This window comes from Ooceraea biroi, chromosome 1 (assembly GCF_003672135.1).
Source record: "Ooceraea biroi isolate clonal line C1 chromosome 1, Obir_v5.4, whole genome shotgun sequence".
NCBI lineage: Eukaryota > Metazoa > Arthropoda > Insecta > Hymenoptera > Formicidae > Ooceraea > Ooceraea biroi.
This window is the reverse complement of record NC_039506.1, coordinates 5,620,696-5,635,848: the sequence shown is the minus strand read 5'-3', so window position 1 is coordinate 5,635,848 and position 15,153 is coordinate 5,620,696. Positions and strand designations below refer to the sequence as shown.

The 15,153-nt window shown below is 35.4% G+C and overlaps 4 protein-coding genes across 4 annotated transcripts; 1 reads left to right on the top strand and 3 right to left on the bottom strand.

Moving 5' to 3' along the window:
• Nucleotides 1-49: 49 nt before the first annotated feature.
• LOC105277845 (MORN repeat-containing protein 3) lies at nucleotides 50-2,327 on the bottom strand. Its single transcript, XM_020031157.2, has 3 exons — nucleotides 1,854-2,327; nucleotides 528-918; nucleotides 50-291 (listed from the first exon to the last, which is right to left on the bottom strand). Exons 1-3 carry the CDS (start codon nucleotides 2,109-2,111, stop codon nucleotides 74-76), a joined length of 867 nt encoding a protein of 288 aa, XP_019886716.2. The 5' UTR covers nucleotides 2,112-2,327; the 3' UTR covers nucleotides 50-73.
• Nucleotides 2,328-2,565: 238 nt separating this feature from the next.
• LOC105277846 (zinc finger CCHC domain-containing protein 8 homolog) lies at nucleotides 2,566-7,798 on the top strand. Its single transcript, XM_011336520.3, has 7 exons — nucleotides 2,566-3,041; nucleotides 3,429-3,696; nucleotides 4,009-4,301; nucleotides 4,482-4,695; nucleotides 4,788-4,968; nucleotides 5,155-5,312; nucleotides 5,377-7,798. The coding sequence occupies exons 1-7, from the start codon at nucleotides 2,767-2,769 to the stop codon at nucleotides 5,935-5,937; spliced, it is 1,950 nt and encodes a 649-aa protein (XP_011334822.2). The 5' UTR covers nucleotides 2,566-2,766; the 3' UTR covers nucleotides 5,938-7,798.
• A 752-nt stretch (nucleotides 7,799-8,550) lies between these two features.
• LOC105277847 (small integral membrane protein 14) lies at nucleotides 8,551-14,491 on the bottom strand. Its single transcript, XM_011336522.3, has 5 exons — nucleotides 14,326-14,491; nucleotides 10,759-10,852; nucleotides 10,058-10,112; nucleotides 9,792-9,940; nucleotides 8,551-9,708 (listed from the first exon to the last, which is right to left on the bottom strand). The coding sequence occupies exons 2-5, from the start codon at nucleotides 10,825-10,827 to the stop codon at nucleotides 9,667-9,669; spliced, it is 315 nt and encodes a 104-aa protein (XP_011334824.1). The 5' UTR covers nucleotides 10,828-10,852; nucleotides 14,326-14,491; the 3' UTR covers nucleotides 8,551-9,666.
• On the bottom strand, nucleotides 11,605-14,319 carry LOC109610871. The gene is made up of 2 exons (XM_020031187.2): nucleotides 13,376-14,319; nucleotides 11,605-11,991 (listed from the first exon to the last, which is right to left on the bottom strand). The coding sequence occupies exons 1-2, from the start codon at nucleotides 13,706-13,708 to the stop codon at nucleotides 11,902-11,904; spliced, it is 423 nt and encodes a 140-aa protein (XP_019886746.1). The 5' UTR covers nucleotides 13,709-14,319; the 3' UTR covers nucleotides 11,605-11,901.
• Nucleotides 14,492-15,153: the final 662 nt, after the last annotated feature.

The following is a 15,153-nucleotide window of genomic DNA, read 5'->3' as shown; positions in this document are numbered from 1 at the left end:
GACCGGTGACGCGAAACGGGTATACCCAAATCGATCTGGAAAGACGTAAATGAGGCGTGACGCAATAAGATTATCAATGTAATAGCAGTGCTTGGCCGTTTATCCTTGGAATGTGGAGTGACGGCGGATGTAAAGCTGAGCGCCGGCCGCCGATGTCCTCTGTTGTGCTATTCGTGCAAACATCGTTCTTCCAACTACCTTCCTGTACTCGACGGGTGTCCAAGTGATAGAAAACACCCCCGCCTTCCTTTCTGCCATTCGCAAATTGGCCCTCGTAGATATTACCATTTCCTATGAAGAGTTTAGTTTAGTTTTGGAGATTTTGAGAGCACGAGTGCTTGAATTGCACGACTGACGGGACACAGAAGTGATAATTTTTGCGAGCGTTAGGCAGAAATAAAAATTGCTTTTCATAATCGCTTATTTCATGTGATAAATTACTGAAAAAAATTGATAAATATTTAATGGATTTATTCTGTGAAGTCGTATTAAATTTTTTATAGGTGCATTTATTCTGTTTTGGAAACCTTGAACGAGCATTCCTTCTCCGTGATACCGATCATTCACCCACGTGCCCTGATAGTATCCATCACATGTGTACCAAATTTGGCCGTAGCCATCTCGTTTATTACTCCGAAATCTGCCTTCGTAATAACTATCGTCCTCGTACCAATTGCTGCCGAATCCGTGTTTCTTCCCGTTGACCCAATCACCGGCGTAAACTTTACGTATCTCACCGTCTCTTGAGATCTTGCTTAAGATACCGTAACCGTGTCTTTGGTCATTGCACCAGTCACCCTCATACATCCAGCCATGACTATTAGAAGAGATTCCAACTATGATTGACGATTTCATACATAACAATATACAGGGTGTCCCGGGTTTTAACCGACAAACTGCGGGAGCATATTCTACTAGTGGAAATAAGAAAAAATTCTTATATCGAGTTTGCTTAGAAATGCTTTATTACAAAGTTATAAACCAATATTGAAAAGAAATATGAGATAAGTAACAACGGAACATAGTGTAGAATTTGCAAGGTCGAAGATGTTTATGTTACGTGTATTCACATGTATTCATGTTCACTATGTTGAAACGATTCAGTATGATTGTTACTTTCACAACAGTAGCTGTTAGATTTCAATCGTCGTGTCAACTAGCAATTACTATCAGAATGCCAAAAGTGTTTTCAAATGAGGAATACACTGATATTCGTTTCGTGTACGGATTCTGTGACGGAAATGCACGAGCTGCCGTACGAGAGTATCAACGTAGATTTCCTAACAGGAGAGTACCAGATAGATTTAAAGCAACGAATTACTAATTCAGTTACTGAGATGCAACAAAATTTTCAGGAATGTCGTACCGTAACAAATTCTGTACTACGTCGATGTCTAGCTTGTATCGATGTGCAAGGACAACATTTTGAAATGCGTCACTAAATCATTGCGTAGATAATTTTTATTTTTGTGAAAAAATCCGTTGTTACTTATCTCATATTTCTTTTCAATATTGGTTTATAACTTTGTAATAAAGCATTTCTAAGCAAACTCGATATAAGAATTTTTTCTTATTTTCACTAGTAGAATATGCTCCCGCAGTTTGTCGGTTAAAACCCGGGACACCCTGTATAATAAGACACGTTTCACGAAAAAAGGAAATGAGTACGACGATTTGGAAAGTATTTGACTTAGACAGAAATTGTTGAACATTTTTAGTTCAAAGAGGTTTTAGACCAAGATAATATACAAAATATAATATAAAAAAATCGTAATCTTATAATTCAAAAATTTGACATGTTAAAAATGATGGAGAAGAAACGTTGGAATTATTAATTAAAATTAAGTAAATATTTGGCAAACTGTTTGAGAAGTGTTTTCTTCGTGACACCTGCTGATCCCGATGCCTTTGCCCTCTCTCTTATCATATCTCCATTCCCCTATGTAACGTGTTTTAGCAAAACGTTTCGCTTCGGGCATGTATACGGTATGTCGCAAACCATTTCGTTTACTTGATTTTATTCGCTGCTGAGACCACGTAGTTTTCTGTAGTTTTAGAAATGGCATTGTCATATAAATGATGCACAAAGGGAAACATCTCACATTTTTCATGAACAATCAGCAAACTTCACAAACCACGATACATTTACTTCATTCACATTGCCCGATGTATTATATTTTATTCTGAACTTAAAATTTTATGCGCGAATTTTTAATTAACGTTTCGATAACGAAGCAGAAAATAATCTTCTCTTTTCGTTACAAATCTCAAAATATTTAATTATCCAGTATAAATATAATAAGTATAACCGTAAATAATAAATTTATTGCATTTTAATAAATTTTAACCTTAAAAGAAAATCTAAAACAACTGTATAAACTAGCCAGTCTCACAAATTTCTGATCGGTATCAATATCAACATTAATAATTTAAGTTTGTAATTTGTATTGCCCTCTTTTTTGAATAACTACAGTCACGATACACGATTATAGTAGACGTGCTGCTCATGGCTCGAGCACGCCTGATGTTCATTCAATTTCATTGGCTGGCCGTTCCTGACCATCCTCCTGCTTTCAATTCAGTTCAAGCCAGTGCAGTCGATTTGTACGTATGTATACATTACGCGTATGTCGGAAATTTGTGCATCCGGTGTCACTGGTATTATATTGGAGTATATTGGTTTGCCAAACGGTGCGAGCGCGAAAATCTCCACAATTCGTCGTGCTGTAAATCCTTTTTGCGAATTGTGGTGTTGATGTGCTCAATATGAGTGTAGATAATATGTTGATCTCGACCATTACAGTCGAAGACTCGGAGACGGAGGTGGAAGTGGTCGACCTAAACTCGAACAGTGACACTACTGAAATGATCTGTCGTGATTATAGCTCGAGTTATGATTCCAAGAACACCGAGCATTCGTCTTCAGACGATACCGATGCCAATGTGACCTGCCCGCTCAAAAATTCGAAATCGACTCGTTCAGACGATGGCGTTTCCCAGCCCGCTTTTAAGGTTATGTTTCGCGATGAAGATATGTCGAGGTAAGGGAAAGCGTGTCACGTATGATCTATATTTTGTTTATAACGCAGAATTTGTTCTGCTCGATTTGAATTATAATACTTATACACTCGAACGTTAGTTTTATATTCTTGCTATTTGTAAAATAAATAATATTATCTAGATAAAAAGAAATATAAAAAAATTTATAATGTAAACTGTAACCTATAGGTGGTATTTATATATTTATAGGGGTGGATTATGCGTTCGGATATTAAAATTGTCTTAAATGATTTAATGAAACATTTATTAACTGATGAATACACTTCATTAGTAAGACTTATTTAAGATGTGTTACAAAAATGAACACTATAAATATACTATAAATCATAAATTGTAACTATAGATAACGAAATATCATATCTTTGCAGACAATATCGAAAGAAGATAAAAGATTTTTTGTACGATTTAATACAGTCGAAACCATCTCCTAAAGAAGATGCAGATACATCAAGGTTAATTCTAGAAATTTGGGATAACAAAGCTAATAGCGAAGATATGGATTCATACCTTAGTACAGAAAATAATGATTCTTTGCATAGCCTACCACCTAATGATACTAATGGTGAATGTAATTTGTTTACAATTGATAATCGACCAAATATAAACGATCATTTGGATATTCCAGCATATGGTCAGGTAATTTGTCATAAAGTTTAGTTTCCTTTTATATACTTTTCTTTTAATACTAAGTTTTTTATCATATTATACTGAATATATTAATATAATCATTAGTATGATTAAAATTATTGCTCCTTGTATCTGAAGCAATAAGTTTTATAAATATGTGCGGGCAAATATTTTTATAATATATTCTTTTTATTTATTCCCTTGACCCAAGTAAGCAAAGTGACGTTAGACAAAGTGACGTCATTATGTCGTTTTCTAACGTTACTTTGCTATTTGGGAATTATTTCAATATTCTAAACTAAACAATACTGTTCATCTTAGAAATACGAGAATTCATTTAAGAAATCGGATTCTGAAGCGTTAAACGATTGTGTACCAAAGCTGAATTGTTTCAACTGCAATGGAAATCATAATATGCGAGATTGCCCGTTACCCAGAAATCAAGCTAATATTAATAAAAATCGTAAAGAGTTTGTCGCGAAAAACAATTCAGGAGTCCGGTATCACTTGAGTGACGATCAAAGATTCAGTCATATGATCCCTGGCCAATTAAGCTCAAAACTACGTCAAGCTTTAGGACTGAAAGACAATCAACTACCTGTTCACATATATCAGTAGGTACATTATGGGTACACCACATAATCCATTGGATTTTTATAGTTACTCTTTCCTTGAATCAAAGTTCACATTTATTATTATTATTATTATTAGTAATGATGTTTTAAAAAATTACATTTATGTAATGGACAAACGAGATTTTATTCTTTCCATATGTCCGAAACGTTTTTTCTTAGAATGAGATTACTTGGCTACCCTCCAGGGTGGTTGGAAGAAGCACGCTTACAACATTCTGGATTATCACTGTTCAATTCCGACGGAGTAGCGGAGGCTGATCCAAATGACGAGGAAGGAGAAATAATTGCGACTGGGGATAAAGATCAATATGACTTGAAAAAGATACATGAGTTTCCCGGTTTTAATATACCGCCACCTCCTGGCACCATTGATGTGAGCAACACATAATGCAAGAAAATAATCTTGTTTACAGCTCATAATATTTTTTTACTGGATGCTATAAATAGCTCAATCTGAAATTGCAGGATAGCAACAACAAATATTGGATACCGCAGATGCGGCCTATGCACAGCAAGGAAATGATGTTGCTACAGTTGCAAGGTAAAAAAGCAGAGAATGGTTACAAACGGAAGAAACTAAAGTTATCTGCACCAGTGACTAACGCTTCGGAAATACCTAGTGATATGGAGATAGAAGATGCGGAAGGTACGATACACTGATTTTAACTGTGTAAAAAGATTTATTATTCTTAGTATAATATTATTAAACAGATGATTACTGATTACTGATAAGAATTGTTTTAAGAAATTCGTGTCATTAACATGTTTATTTCTACATTGTTTTTCTTCATTGAAATGTGGATAGTAATATTTTTGTATTTTATCGAGGTAGATAGTGTCGTGGAAAATGTGCCTATTGATGACCATTTCATACCGCCATTACCAAAAGAATCGGTGCCGACGCCGCCAGTACCACCGTCGTCAGGATCATTCGAATCGATAGCGGAAGATTCAGACTCGCAGTCTCGAGACGCTTCCTTAGGTTCTGCGGTAAGTATCTTCGAAAAAAACAATTGTTGGAATACTTTCGATTTACGAATATCACGTTCTCCAGGACGACGCAACTGCAAATTCACCGTCTTTATCCGAGTTGGAAAGTGCAAAAAAAGAATTGCTCATAGAACTTGAAGATATGAGCTCGAGTTCCAATTGCACACCGCTCAAGAGTGATTTGATGAATATCACGCCCGAGTCGGAAGCACCGTACTCCGATATAACGTCCCAGTCCGATTACTCTTCTTCTCTGCAAAGATCTTTAAATCAGGATCACATCGCGAAGTCGAGTTCACAGGGCTCGTCTGATCCGTCAAACGATCTGAACAGCACGTTTACATCGGACACATCGCTTCTCGATACGTCCAATTCCGATTTAGTTTCTCCTGCTCCGAAAAACACCTCAAATCCAAGCCAGTGTGTCAAAGTGCACTTAGGTACACCGATATTGCAAAGTAATTCACCGTACAACAAGTTACCATCGTCGGAGAAGTTCTCCCAAAATATATGCAATGTCATCAACTTCGAAAATCTGCCAGACGCAACGGGTAAATACGAACAAATGTCAGGAGTCTTGCAAAGAGTTCGAAGCACCATAGCAAAATTGAACCAACAGACGTAAATTGATTTAAGGCGGAACACTATTAGTGAGTATAAAATATTTATCCGTATGCTTCAAGCAGAAAACAATATTCGCGATGAATGTTATGAGACGCTATTATAAAAAGTAATTTTTCCCTTTGATTTGACGTGAAGGAATATACTTGTGAATGTCCTGTATAAATTGTACATAGATAATTTTTCGTATTTAATGTATTCGTAATTAATGTATTATAAGATTAAGTGTGCTTAGACACATATCAGAGAGTTCTCGAAAACATTTGCGAGGGATTCTCTCTATCTTTATGGACGTATATACAGTAGACACCCGTATAACGCCTATACAACGCCCGTATAATGTAGACCATATTGCAACAATTATATAGCAGCTCATATAACGCGATAAATCAGCTTTGTTAATAGACATTATATATATTTGACGTTATGTATGTGACGAAACACGAAGAAAAGCTAGGAGATTATTAGAAATGGATTTGTAACAAATCACTTTTGCCACCACTGTTTCGTATTTAGTTTTATTAATAATTTACCTTTTATTTGCGTTGCGAAACATATATCTATACAAATTAGTAATATACGCATGTGAGAAGATGCGATTATTATTTCGTATCGTTGAACGTGGAAGGAGATGATATTATTGATAAAAATGCATGAAGCGAAAAGATTTTATATTGAGTGAGGTTTATATTGAGATTCTACTATACACGGATTCATATAACGTGGAACGTATTTCCCGTGTTATATGGGAGTCTACTATATATGTATGTATGTATGTATGTGTGTGTATCCGTCCTACAGATGCAATAGCACTTTAAAAAAAAATTTTTCTTCTACAGACTGTAATAATATTTGATAACATTGCACATACTTATTGGTCTTTTGCGGTCTCTTGTTTTCCTTCCAAATTTTTATCGAAATTCTCAAGATAAGGATTTAACGAAAGATCTTAAAGATTGCTTCCTAAGAAGAAGCGATGGTATCCTTTTTGTCAATTCACAGCACAAATGCAACTATTGCCGAAATTCAGGATATTGATGCATGTCTTCCTCCATCTTGCCATTGGCATGGCCCACGAAACAAATTTGTGAGATTTCTTGTATTGTATAATTATGTCATTAGATATACATAACATAGAAATTATTATTATATTTTTGATTTCTATATTCTATTATTTCGACGAGAGAGAAAAAACTTTATTCTTTTTTCTTCCATATGAATTTTAGCTATATATTTCTGTTTTATTTCTTTTGGGTGAACAATGTTGCATAATATCATTTGTTTTCATAAGAATGTACAAATATATCTAATTTTAGAATACCAAAATTAGAGTACATTATTGGATATGCAAATTTACAGTAACCGTACAAAAAACGTTTGCTGCATTGATGATCATCTTTAATCGATCATTGTTGACGACTTCGTGTCATTAAAAGTATAACGTGATTCATCATAGACACATGAGTAACAAGATAATACATATTTTACATATAATTCATTTAAACATAGCAAAAATTAAATATATGTATATATATATATATTTATAATATACATAAAAAGTGTATGTAATAATTTTGTATACATAAAACGAGATAGAGAAGATAAATCGATGTAACCACCTTTTCGAAAGTACAAAAAAACTTGCATCCATACCAGTTACAGTTAAATATAATTGCAATGTTTATTTATATATTAGTTTTATAATTAAATCTTTTTTTATATACATGCATTTAATTTTATTTAATCCAGTTATATCAGATAACATTTAATCCAGTTGTGAATAAAACTGTATATATAATATAATAAAGCTGAAATATGTCACACAAACTCTGCTTGTGCGATATATTTCCTACAGATTAAGAAGAGATATGAATTATTAATCTGTGATCCGATATTTAAACGTTTGTACATGTAACGAATTATATATATATTTAACAATGCAGTTTCTATGGAAGTTAATCATATTAACAAGAATTGCATATGTGTACAAAATACATCCAGCTCGATTTGATAAGAACCAGATGTGATAAAACATGCAAAGGTGTTCATCAAACTGCAGATTTCATTTACTTAATTTTCATCTGTTCAGTAATAATCTTTACACAAAGATGAGTTTAACAATATATTTAATTTAGCAAAAAATACATGATATAATCATTAATACATGATAATCAATTATTACAATTATTTTATTAAATACTTAATCATCAATACTTTTCTTGTACATAAATATAGATTTGTTTTGCTGATATCGCATAATTCTTTTTTTTTTACTCGGAAATAATCACATAATTTACAGATATATAGATTATATCAAATTATTGATGATGAATCAATCAATTAATGGTTTACTAAATATTTTTCTTACTTTTTTATAAACGTGGACATTAGTAGAGAATATATTAATACTGTCTAGAAATAATTAGTTTTAAATTTCCTATCTAGGCCAGAATTATTTTGTAATGAAGATAAAGATGTACTATAAACAACCGTGCGTCTCATTATGTATAAATATAATTAGTATTATTGTATTATATCATTCTTGTTTCATTATTTTTACAAGCACTTTGGTCAACTATTTACGTCGATGTGATGTATACAGAAACCATTTCTTCTAGCGTGGAGAATAAAAGTTTTATTATCGAAAATATGAGGAATGTACAGTATTAGATATTCTTGTTGATATAAAACATTTGTCATAGACTATGTATGTATCGGAAGAATTGGTGTGAAATACTGTTAATTGTTATTATAATCGTTATGTCCGTGATAATATCGAATAAGTAAATCTGTGATTTACGTAAGATATTCAACGTGACAAAGTATCTTCACTTCAATTAAATAAAGTAATAACGTAATAATAATAAGGTAATTTCACCAAAAAATGAAGTTTTTAAACTCAATGTAGCGTTGAAAAAAGCTACAAGCATATATATATTTGGATTTTTTATTCTAATTGCATTATAAAAGTGTAAATACCGTTCTCACGTTACATTTCTCGATGAATCGTATAGATTCCAAATTCTCAATTATTATTTCGCTAATACTGTATTATTTACAATAAATACTTGCACGGCAGTGTTTTACGACAATATCAGTATAATCACACACCAGAGATTCTTTACGCACTAAATTACTTTTTATATACGTTCAAATATTCTCTTTTCAGAAGTAGAATATAAATAATCCAGCAAATAATTTTATTACGTGACTATCTATTTGCAGGTACTTGATTTTTTTTATCATCGATAGAGATTTCAATATTCTACATACATACATGCTCGGGCATAATACATCTTTATTATCACGTTCGCGGATTTCATTGCTTTGTTAGTATGATCCGCACAAGCCACTCTATTACTACTACTAGAGAAAGACAAACATATCTGGATAAAAGTTTCGTGTTATGTGATGTGAATGTCAAGATTATAGTAAAAAGTACTTGGGCATTATATCATGTTGGCGGTAATCCAGACATTTCGTAATAGAAAAGAGAGTTTAAAATGCATGTGCGTGCGTTTTATCAAAATTACGATTAATTAAAACATATTATTAGCAGATCTTTATATATCACACCGATATATCCCACTGACACGAGAGATACGAGTAACGATGTGTTGCTTTCCTCAATATTGTGTTTATATAATTTCTTCTATATCTATTATAAGTCTAGCATAGATCCTGGTATAAAAGCTTTCAATAACGAGATATTACCAACTCTATATTGCGCTCCTTAATTTCCTGTAGGTGGTGAAGGTGGACCATTCTGTGAGCCCTGCGAAATATAAGTGCGCTCTAAGTCTCCCTTTTAACTGTTAAAATTCTTTATTAATAAAAAGGTGAGAGATATGCACTCACGGGTTCATTATAGTTCTTGACGGTGTGTCCAGATGATTGTGGCGAGGTCAGTCTTGTTCTAAATGCATACATGAGAACAATGACGGTGAGGATGATGCAGGTAAAGAGAAAGTCTGAGGGTTCTCGGACTGGCGCCTGCGGTCCTGGAACTGAAAGGGGAATCCTTCTTTTTAATACTCTAGTATCAATTTCGTAAGTATCGTTTGGATAACTAATATATCTATTATAATTAGGCGCATTTAATAATGAGTGTGTAATATACATACTTCTCGACACGCTGAAACACTCGGTGTCGGAGCAATAGTCCTGTGACCGTCGTAACTGAAATAACAATGCAATACAAGGTACATAAAATGTATCTTTAAGAGATAGCGGTACGGTCAGAGGTAAACAATTTTATTGTCCCGTTTAAACATTGCACAGATACAATTCGCTGATAACGTCAAGTGCGATGAATACGCAAATTACAAAGCAATATTATAATCCGTGGATATTGCTGTACAAAATGTAATGTTTAAAACGATTGACGAAAGATTCACGTGTTTTGGAAAATGTGGAATTTCACGAATATCGCGCCTGTGTTTTTCAAATTCTGTTTACTCCTCAAAGTCAAAAAGTACGTTATGATATTCGCGAGGATATTCGTACTCGAAATTAAATGAATTTATTCGATAGGCAAACAAATCTTTTCACGCGAATCGCTACAAGTCCTTGATTCGATTCGACGTAATGTGTGTATCAGCAATACGGCTTGCGTAATTGAAACATTTTTATGTAATCGCGATTATGAAGCAACGAATTCTTGATACCTAAACAGAACAAGTAATTGCGTTGTGTAAGTGATTTAACTTGAGAGACTCGCGGAGGTCTCGTCGAGAAAAACACGAAAATATTTTCGACCCTTATCGGTTTTACAGTGATGGCATTAAACTGTGTTTATCGCTTACAAAAGATTTACGCGACTTACGATAGACAGCAGATGTTGCATGGACAAGTAATTCCACATGTACTCGCACGGATCGCACTCGTCACTCATGGTGGTTGATCGTTTTCTGTAAAATCTGCTGGAACATAATGAAGAAGTTAAGGATCAAGAGAATTAATTTAGGACATGCGTAATGCAGCATTAGAAGTACACATCGAAGTCTTATCCTACAAGTATCATTTTCTACGACATGCAAATTTTTTGTCTATAATCCGCGAGGTATATATGATCATGCATCAGTTCTTAATTAGCGTTATGGTCAGTTACTTTCATTAAAATCGATACAATATTGTAGACTGCAAGAATGCGAGCCTCGGCAACTAACACATATATTTTAGCAGTTTTCTACACTGTGATTTGTTTTATAAAATTTAATCAACGATCATGTTAAATCAATATCTTTTACAGGATTTTAATATAGTCTCTTAAAACAAAAAGAAACATTGTTTTTGAGTATAAATAAGATTAAAATACATGAATTATATTATAGCTAATTTTATTAGCTGTAAATTCTCATGTTAGATACTGACCGAGCTAATAAAAATTTAAATTTGCGGGACCGCAAGACGTGTCCCGTTGAAATATAACAACGTGGAAGCACTACCGCTATATAACGCAATTATCGCTGCATTGTGTAGTTAAGGAAGAGGAAGTACCTTAGGCTTATCTTAGACGACACGACACGTGGCTGTACTTAAAAATAATCGCGACGCCAGTGTAAACGAATAAATGTAGTGTAGTTTATCGGTGCACTTACCAAAGACCTCGTATTAAAAGTAATTTATTATTGCGTGTTATTTATTTTATTTTTTATTTATTTTTTAATTATTTTATTCGTGTTATTACTGCAAAAATAATTACGGTTTTTACTATTAAGTTCACTTTTATTGATTAAGTTGATTAGCAAATGCCGCAGTTTTTTTGCAGCAACCTGATATTTTGTAAATCATTTTGCATTTGTTCTAGGAACAATATGTTACCACAATAATGTTTTGATCCTAAGTATTATCGACGACTTGCTTATAAAAATAATATCCCGTGTTTTATACGGAAGAAGATAGGAATCAACGTAGACCCAGTAAGCAAAATGTTCGCAGCCTGCCTGCAGGCTGGCAACAGTTTCGATCAGAAACTCACACCAGAACCATAGTCATCTGTGTCCGCATTAAGCTTTCGTTTTGGCGGCAGAGACTGTAGAACAGAACCTGACAACAGATTGTCGACAGAATCTGTATAAAACATAACTGGACAACAGCGCCGCGCAGATCCTGCTCGGTTTCTGCCGTCAATCTGCTGACAGATATTAGCAGGCTCTGCTCGGTTTTTGCCGACTATCTGCTGTCTAGTTATGTGAGCAGATATTGTTGTATTTGCTGCTGACATACTGACAACATCATTTGTTATATCAGTTCCTGTATGCAGTCTGCAGTCTTTCTGCCTTCAAAATTTGTAGCGGGTATTTGACGAAAATCTGTTCTAACAGATTTGGCTATCTAGGGATATATGCAGCATTAATAACACACTAAAGCTATCCCAGTAAGCAAAATGTGTGCAATCTGCCAGCAGATTGGCAACAGATTACTGCAGAAGTTGATAGCAAATTGGCATCCGTTATGTCCGCGTTAGGATAGTGATCTGCCAGCAGAGCCTGCTAACAGACTCTGACAGCAGATTGGCGGCAGAAACCGAGCAGGATCTGTTAACATTTGACGGCAGATTGACAGCAGAAACCGAATAGAATCTGCAGCTTTTGGCCATTCATATTCACGATATATTAAAGCATGTGTTTACTTTTAACACACTATAAATTGGCATTTTATATTACCATGTGTTAAAAGAACGCATTTGTTTGTTTGTTAAATTAAAGTACATTTGGCTTGATGTGTCTTTCTGACAGTTCGTTGCATAATCTCTCTCTTATTGTTAATTTATTCTAATCTGAAGTCCGAATTATGCTTTCGAACTTTAAATTGCTCGTGGCGTGCGTGAACTACATGGACGTTGTCCATGGGAGCCTCTGCCGCAAGTGCAAAAATTTTCAGAAAAATTAATATTATCATGCCAAGGCGCGTATATTAACTTATATAACTGTTAGGCTAAATCTTAACATCGAGTAAGAACTCGACGTGTGCACCGCATAGCGGTGCGGAGCGAAAACACATATTCATAGCCGTGTAAATTTGAATACTGTCAAAAGCTGCAGATCCTGTTCGGTTTCTGCTGCCAATCTGCTGTTAGATTCCGCGCGCGCAGATCTTGCTCGGTTTCTGCTGCCAATCTGCCGTTAGATTCCGCGTGCGCAAATCTTGCTCGGTTTCTGTCGACAATCTGACTTCAAGCCATGTTTGCAGATTCTGCTCGGTTTCTGCCGCCAATCTGTTCTTAGATTTTGTGAGCAAGCTCTGTTACACTTCTGGCACCAATTTGTCGAATTAATCGTTAATAACAACTTCTGTATGAAATTTGTTGTCTTTTGGCTGGCAATAGTTGATAGCAGATAGTTAGCATCATCTGCTTTCGGCAGTCTTGGCTATCTGGGTATGTCCGCATTAAGCTTTTGTTTTGGCGGCAGAGATTGTAGAACAGAACCTGACAACAGATTGTCGACAGAATCTGTATAAAATATAACTGGACAACAGCGCCGCGCAGATCCTGCTCGGTTTCTGCCGTCAATCTGCTGTCTAGTTATGTGAGCAGATATTGTTGTATTTGCTGCTGACATACTGACAACATCATTTGTTATATCAGTTCCTGTATGCAGTCTGCAGTCTTTCTGCCTTCGAAATTTGTAGCGGGTATTTGACGAAAATCTGTTATAACAGATTTGGCTATCTGGGGATACATGCAGCATTAATAATACACTAAAGCTATAATAACATAACGATTGATGGCATTGAACTTTCGATTTTGCATCAGGCAAGATGCAGAACATCAACTAACCATCAATCAATCAAAGACCATGAAACAATAAACGAACAGCTCGATCATGGTATTAAATTAACGGTATCTTATATATCTTGAATGTAAAAATGCGAAAACGATTTACGCAACGTTCACCATTGAGCGGTACAACCACGATGTTACTTTCGTGCATATCAAACGAGCATTTAACGAAATTCTACTTGCATGTACGTACACACGTACGTACCAATTCGAATTAAAACACTAGGTGACAAGAGAAAAATGTGCAAAGCGTTCCGAGTTCACAGTCGCGCCTGTCGCGTGGCAATTTCCCGCATGAGCGACCCCGTCCGCGTTTCTCACGAACAATCCTCAGCGGCGAAGCGCAACGACTTCCACAAAAACGAGCGGACAGAATTCGTCCGTATGGATCGCGATGTGAAGCGCAACGTGTTAATCAAATCCGTAACACATTCGCGCGAGTAACGCTGCGAGCGCGGGCGGTCGCGACAGCGCGAGTCTTCGCACGAGGCTCGATCTGTCACGTTACAGACGAAAGAGAAACAAAAATAGACGCACTGTTCGGCATGACAAATGATGATTCCCATAAGGAAGCACTTGTCCTCGAGATAATAAAAACGCACTTACCGTGTCGGCTAGGAGAAAGGCTGGACGGCGAGAGCGATTGCACAGTTGGGCAACGCGAGACAGCTCCAAACGACTCGAAAGTTGTAGCACAATTAAGCCCGTGTCGTTGCGACCATTACGTCTACGTCCGTCGTGTTGCTCCGTTCCGTGGAGCAACCAGTTTTCGTAACCTCGTCTGATCGGTAAGCGAGCTGGATTGGTGCGCGCCGTTGATCAATCACCGAGCGCAGCCCGTGCGCGCCGATTTCAAATCCGCCACCGACCAAACCTCGAACTGTCTTTTGTCTCTTCTAAAATTCCACTCGATCAGCGATTGTCTTCTTTCAAGTAAGAAGAAGAAAATAAAGAGTGTTTCTGAAGCATTTTTTCAAATTTATTCAACTTTAAATCAATTTAAAATTAATCAAATTTATTTATCACGTCTTCTCGACGTGTCGGTAATGTCAGCGCTGTCGGTAATGTTGTCGATCACTATTTTCTAGTTCCATCTGAATGATGGCGCTTTCGCGTCGAAATTGTCTTCATCGGTGGTATTATTTAAATTACATATTGCGCATGGTAATGTTCGAGAGAGAGAGAGAGAGAGATACTTCATTAGCATGAGACATCTACGAATTATAACAGGTATTAAGTGTGTTTAAATATGTTCAATGGCGCATTCACAATTACTATTGCACATATTTATAGTGCCTGAAAGAAATAAATAATCATAATTTCGTTCGAACGGAACGCGCTTGTATCCGCAAACGCTTTGCTGCCACCGCTGTTTAATGACGCGAACATATAATTTTCGACGCATCCATTTCGCATCCTAATCACTTAGTAAAA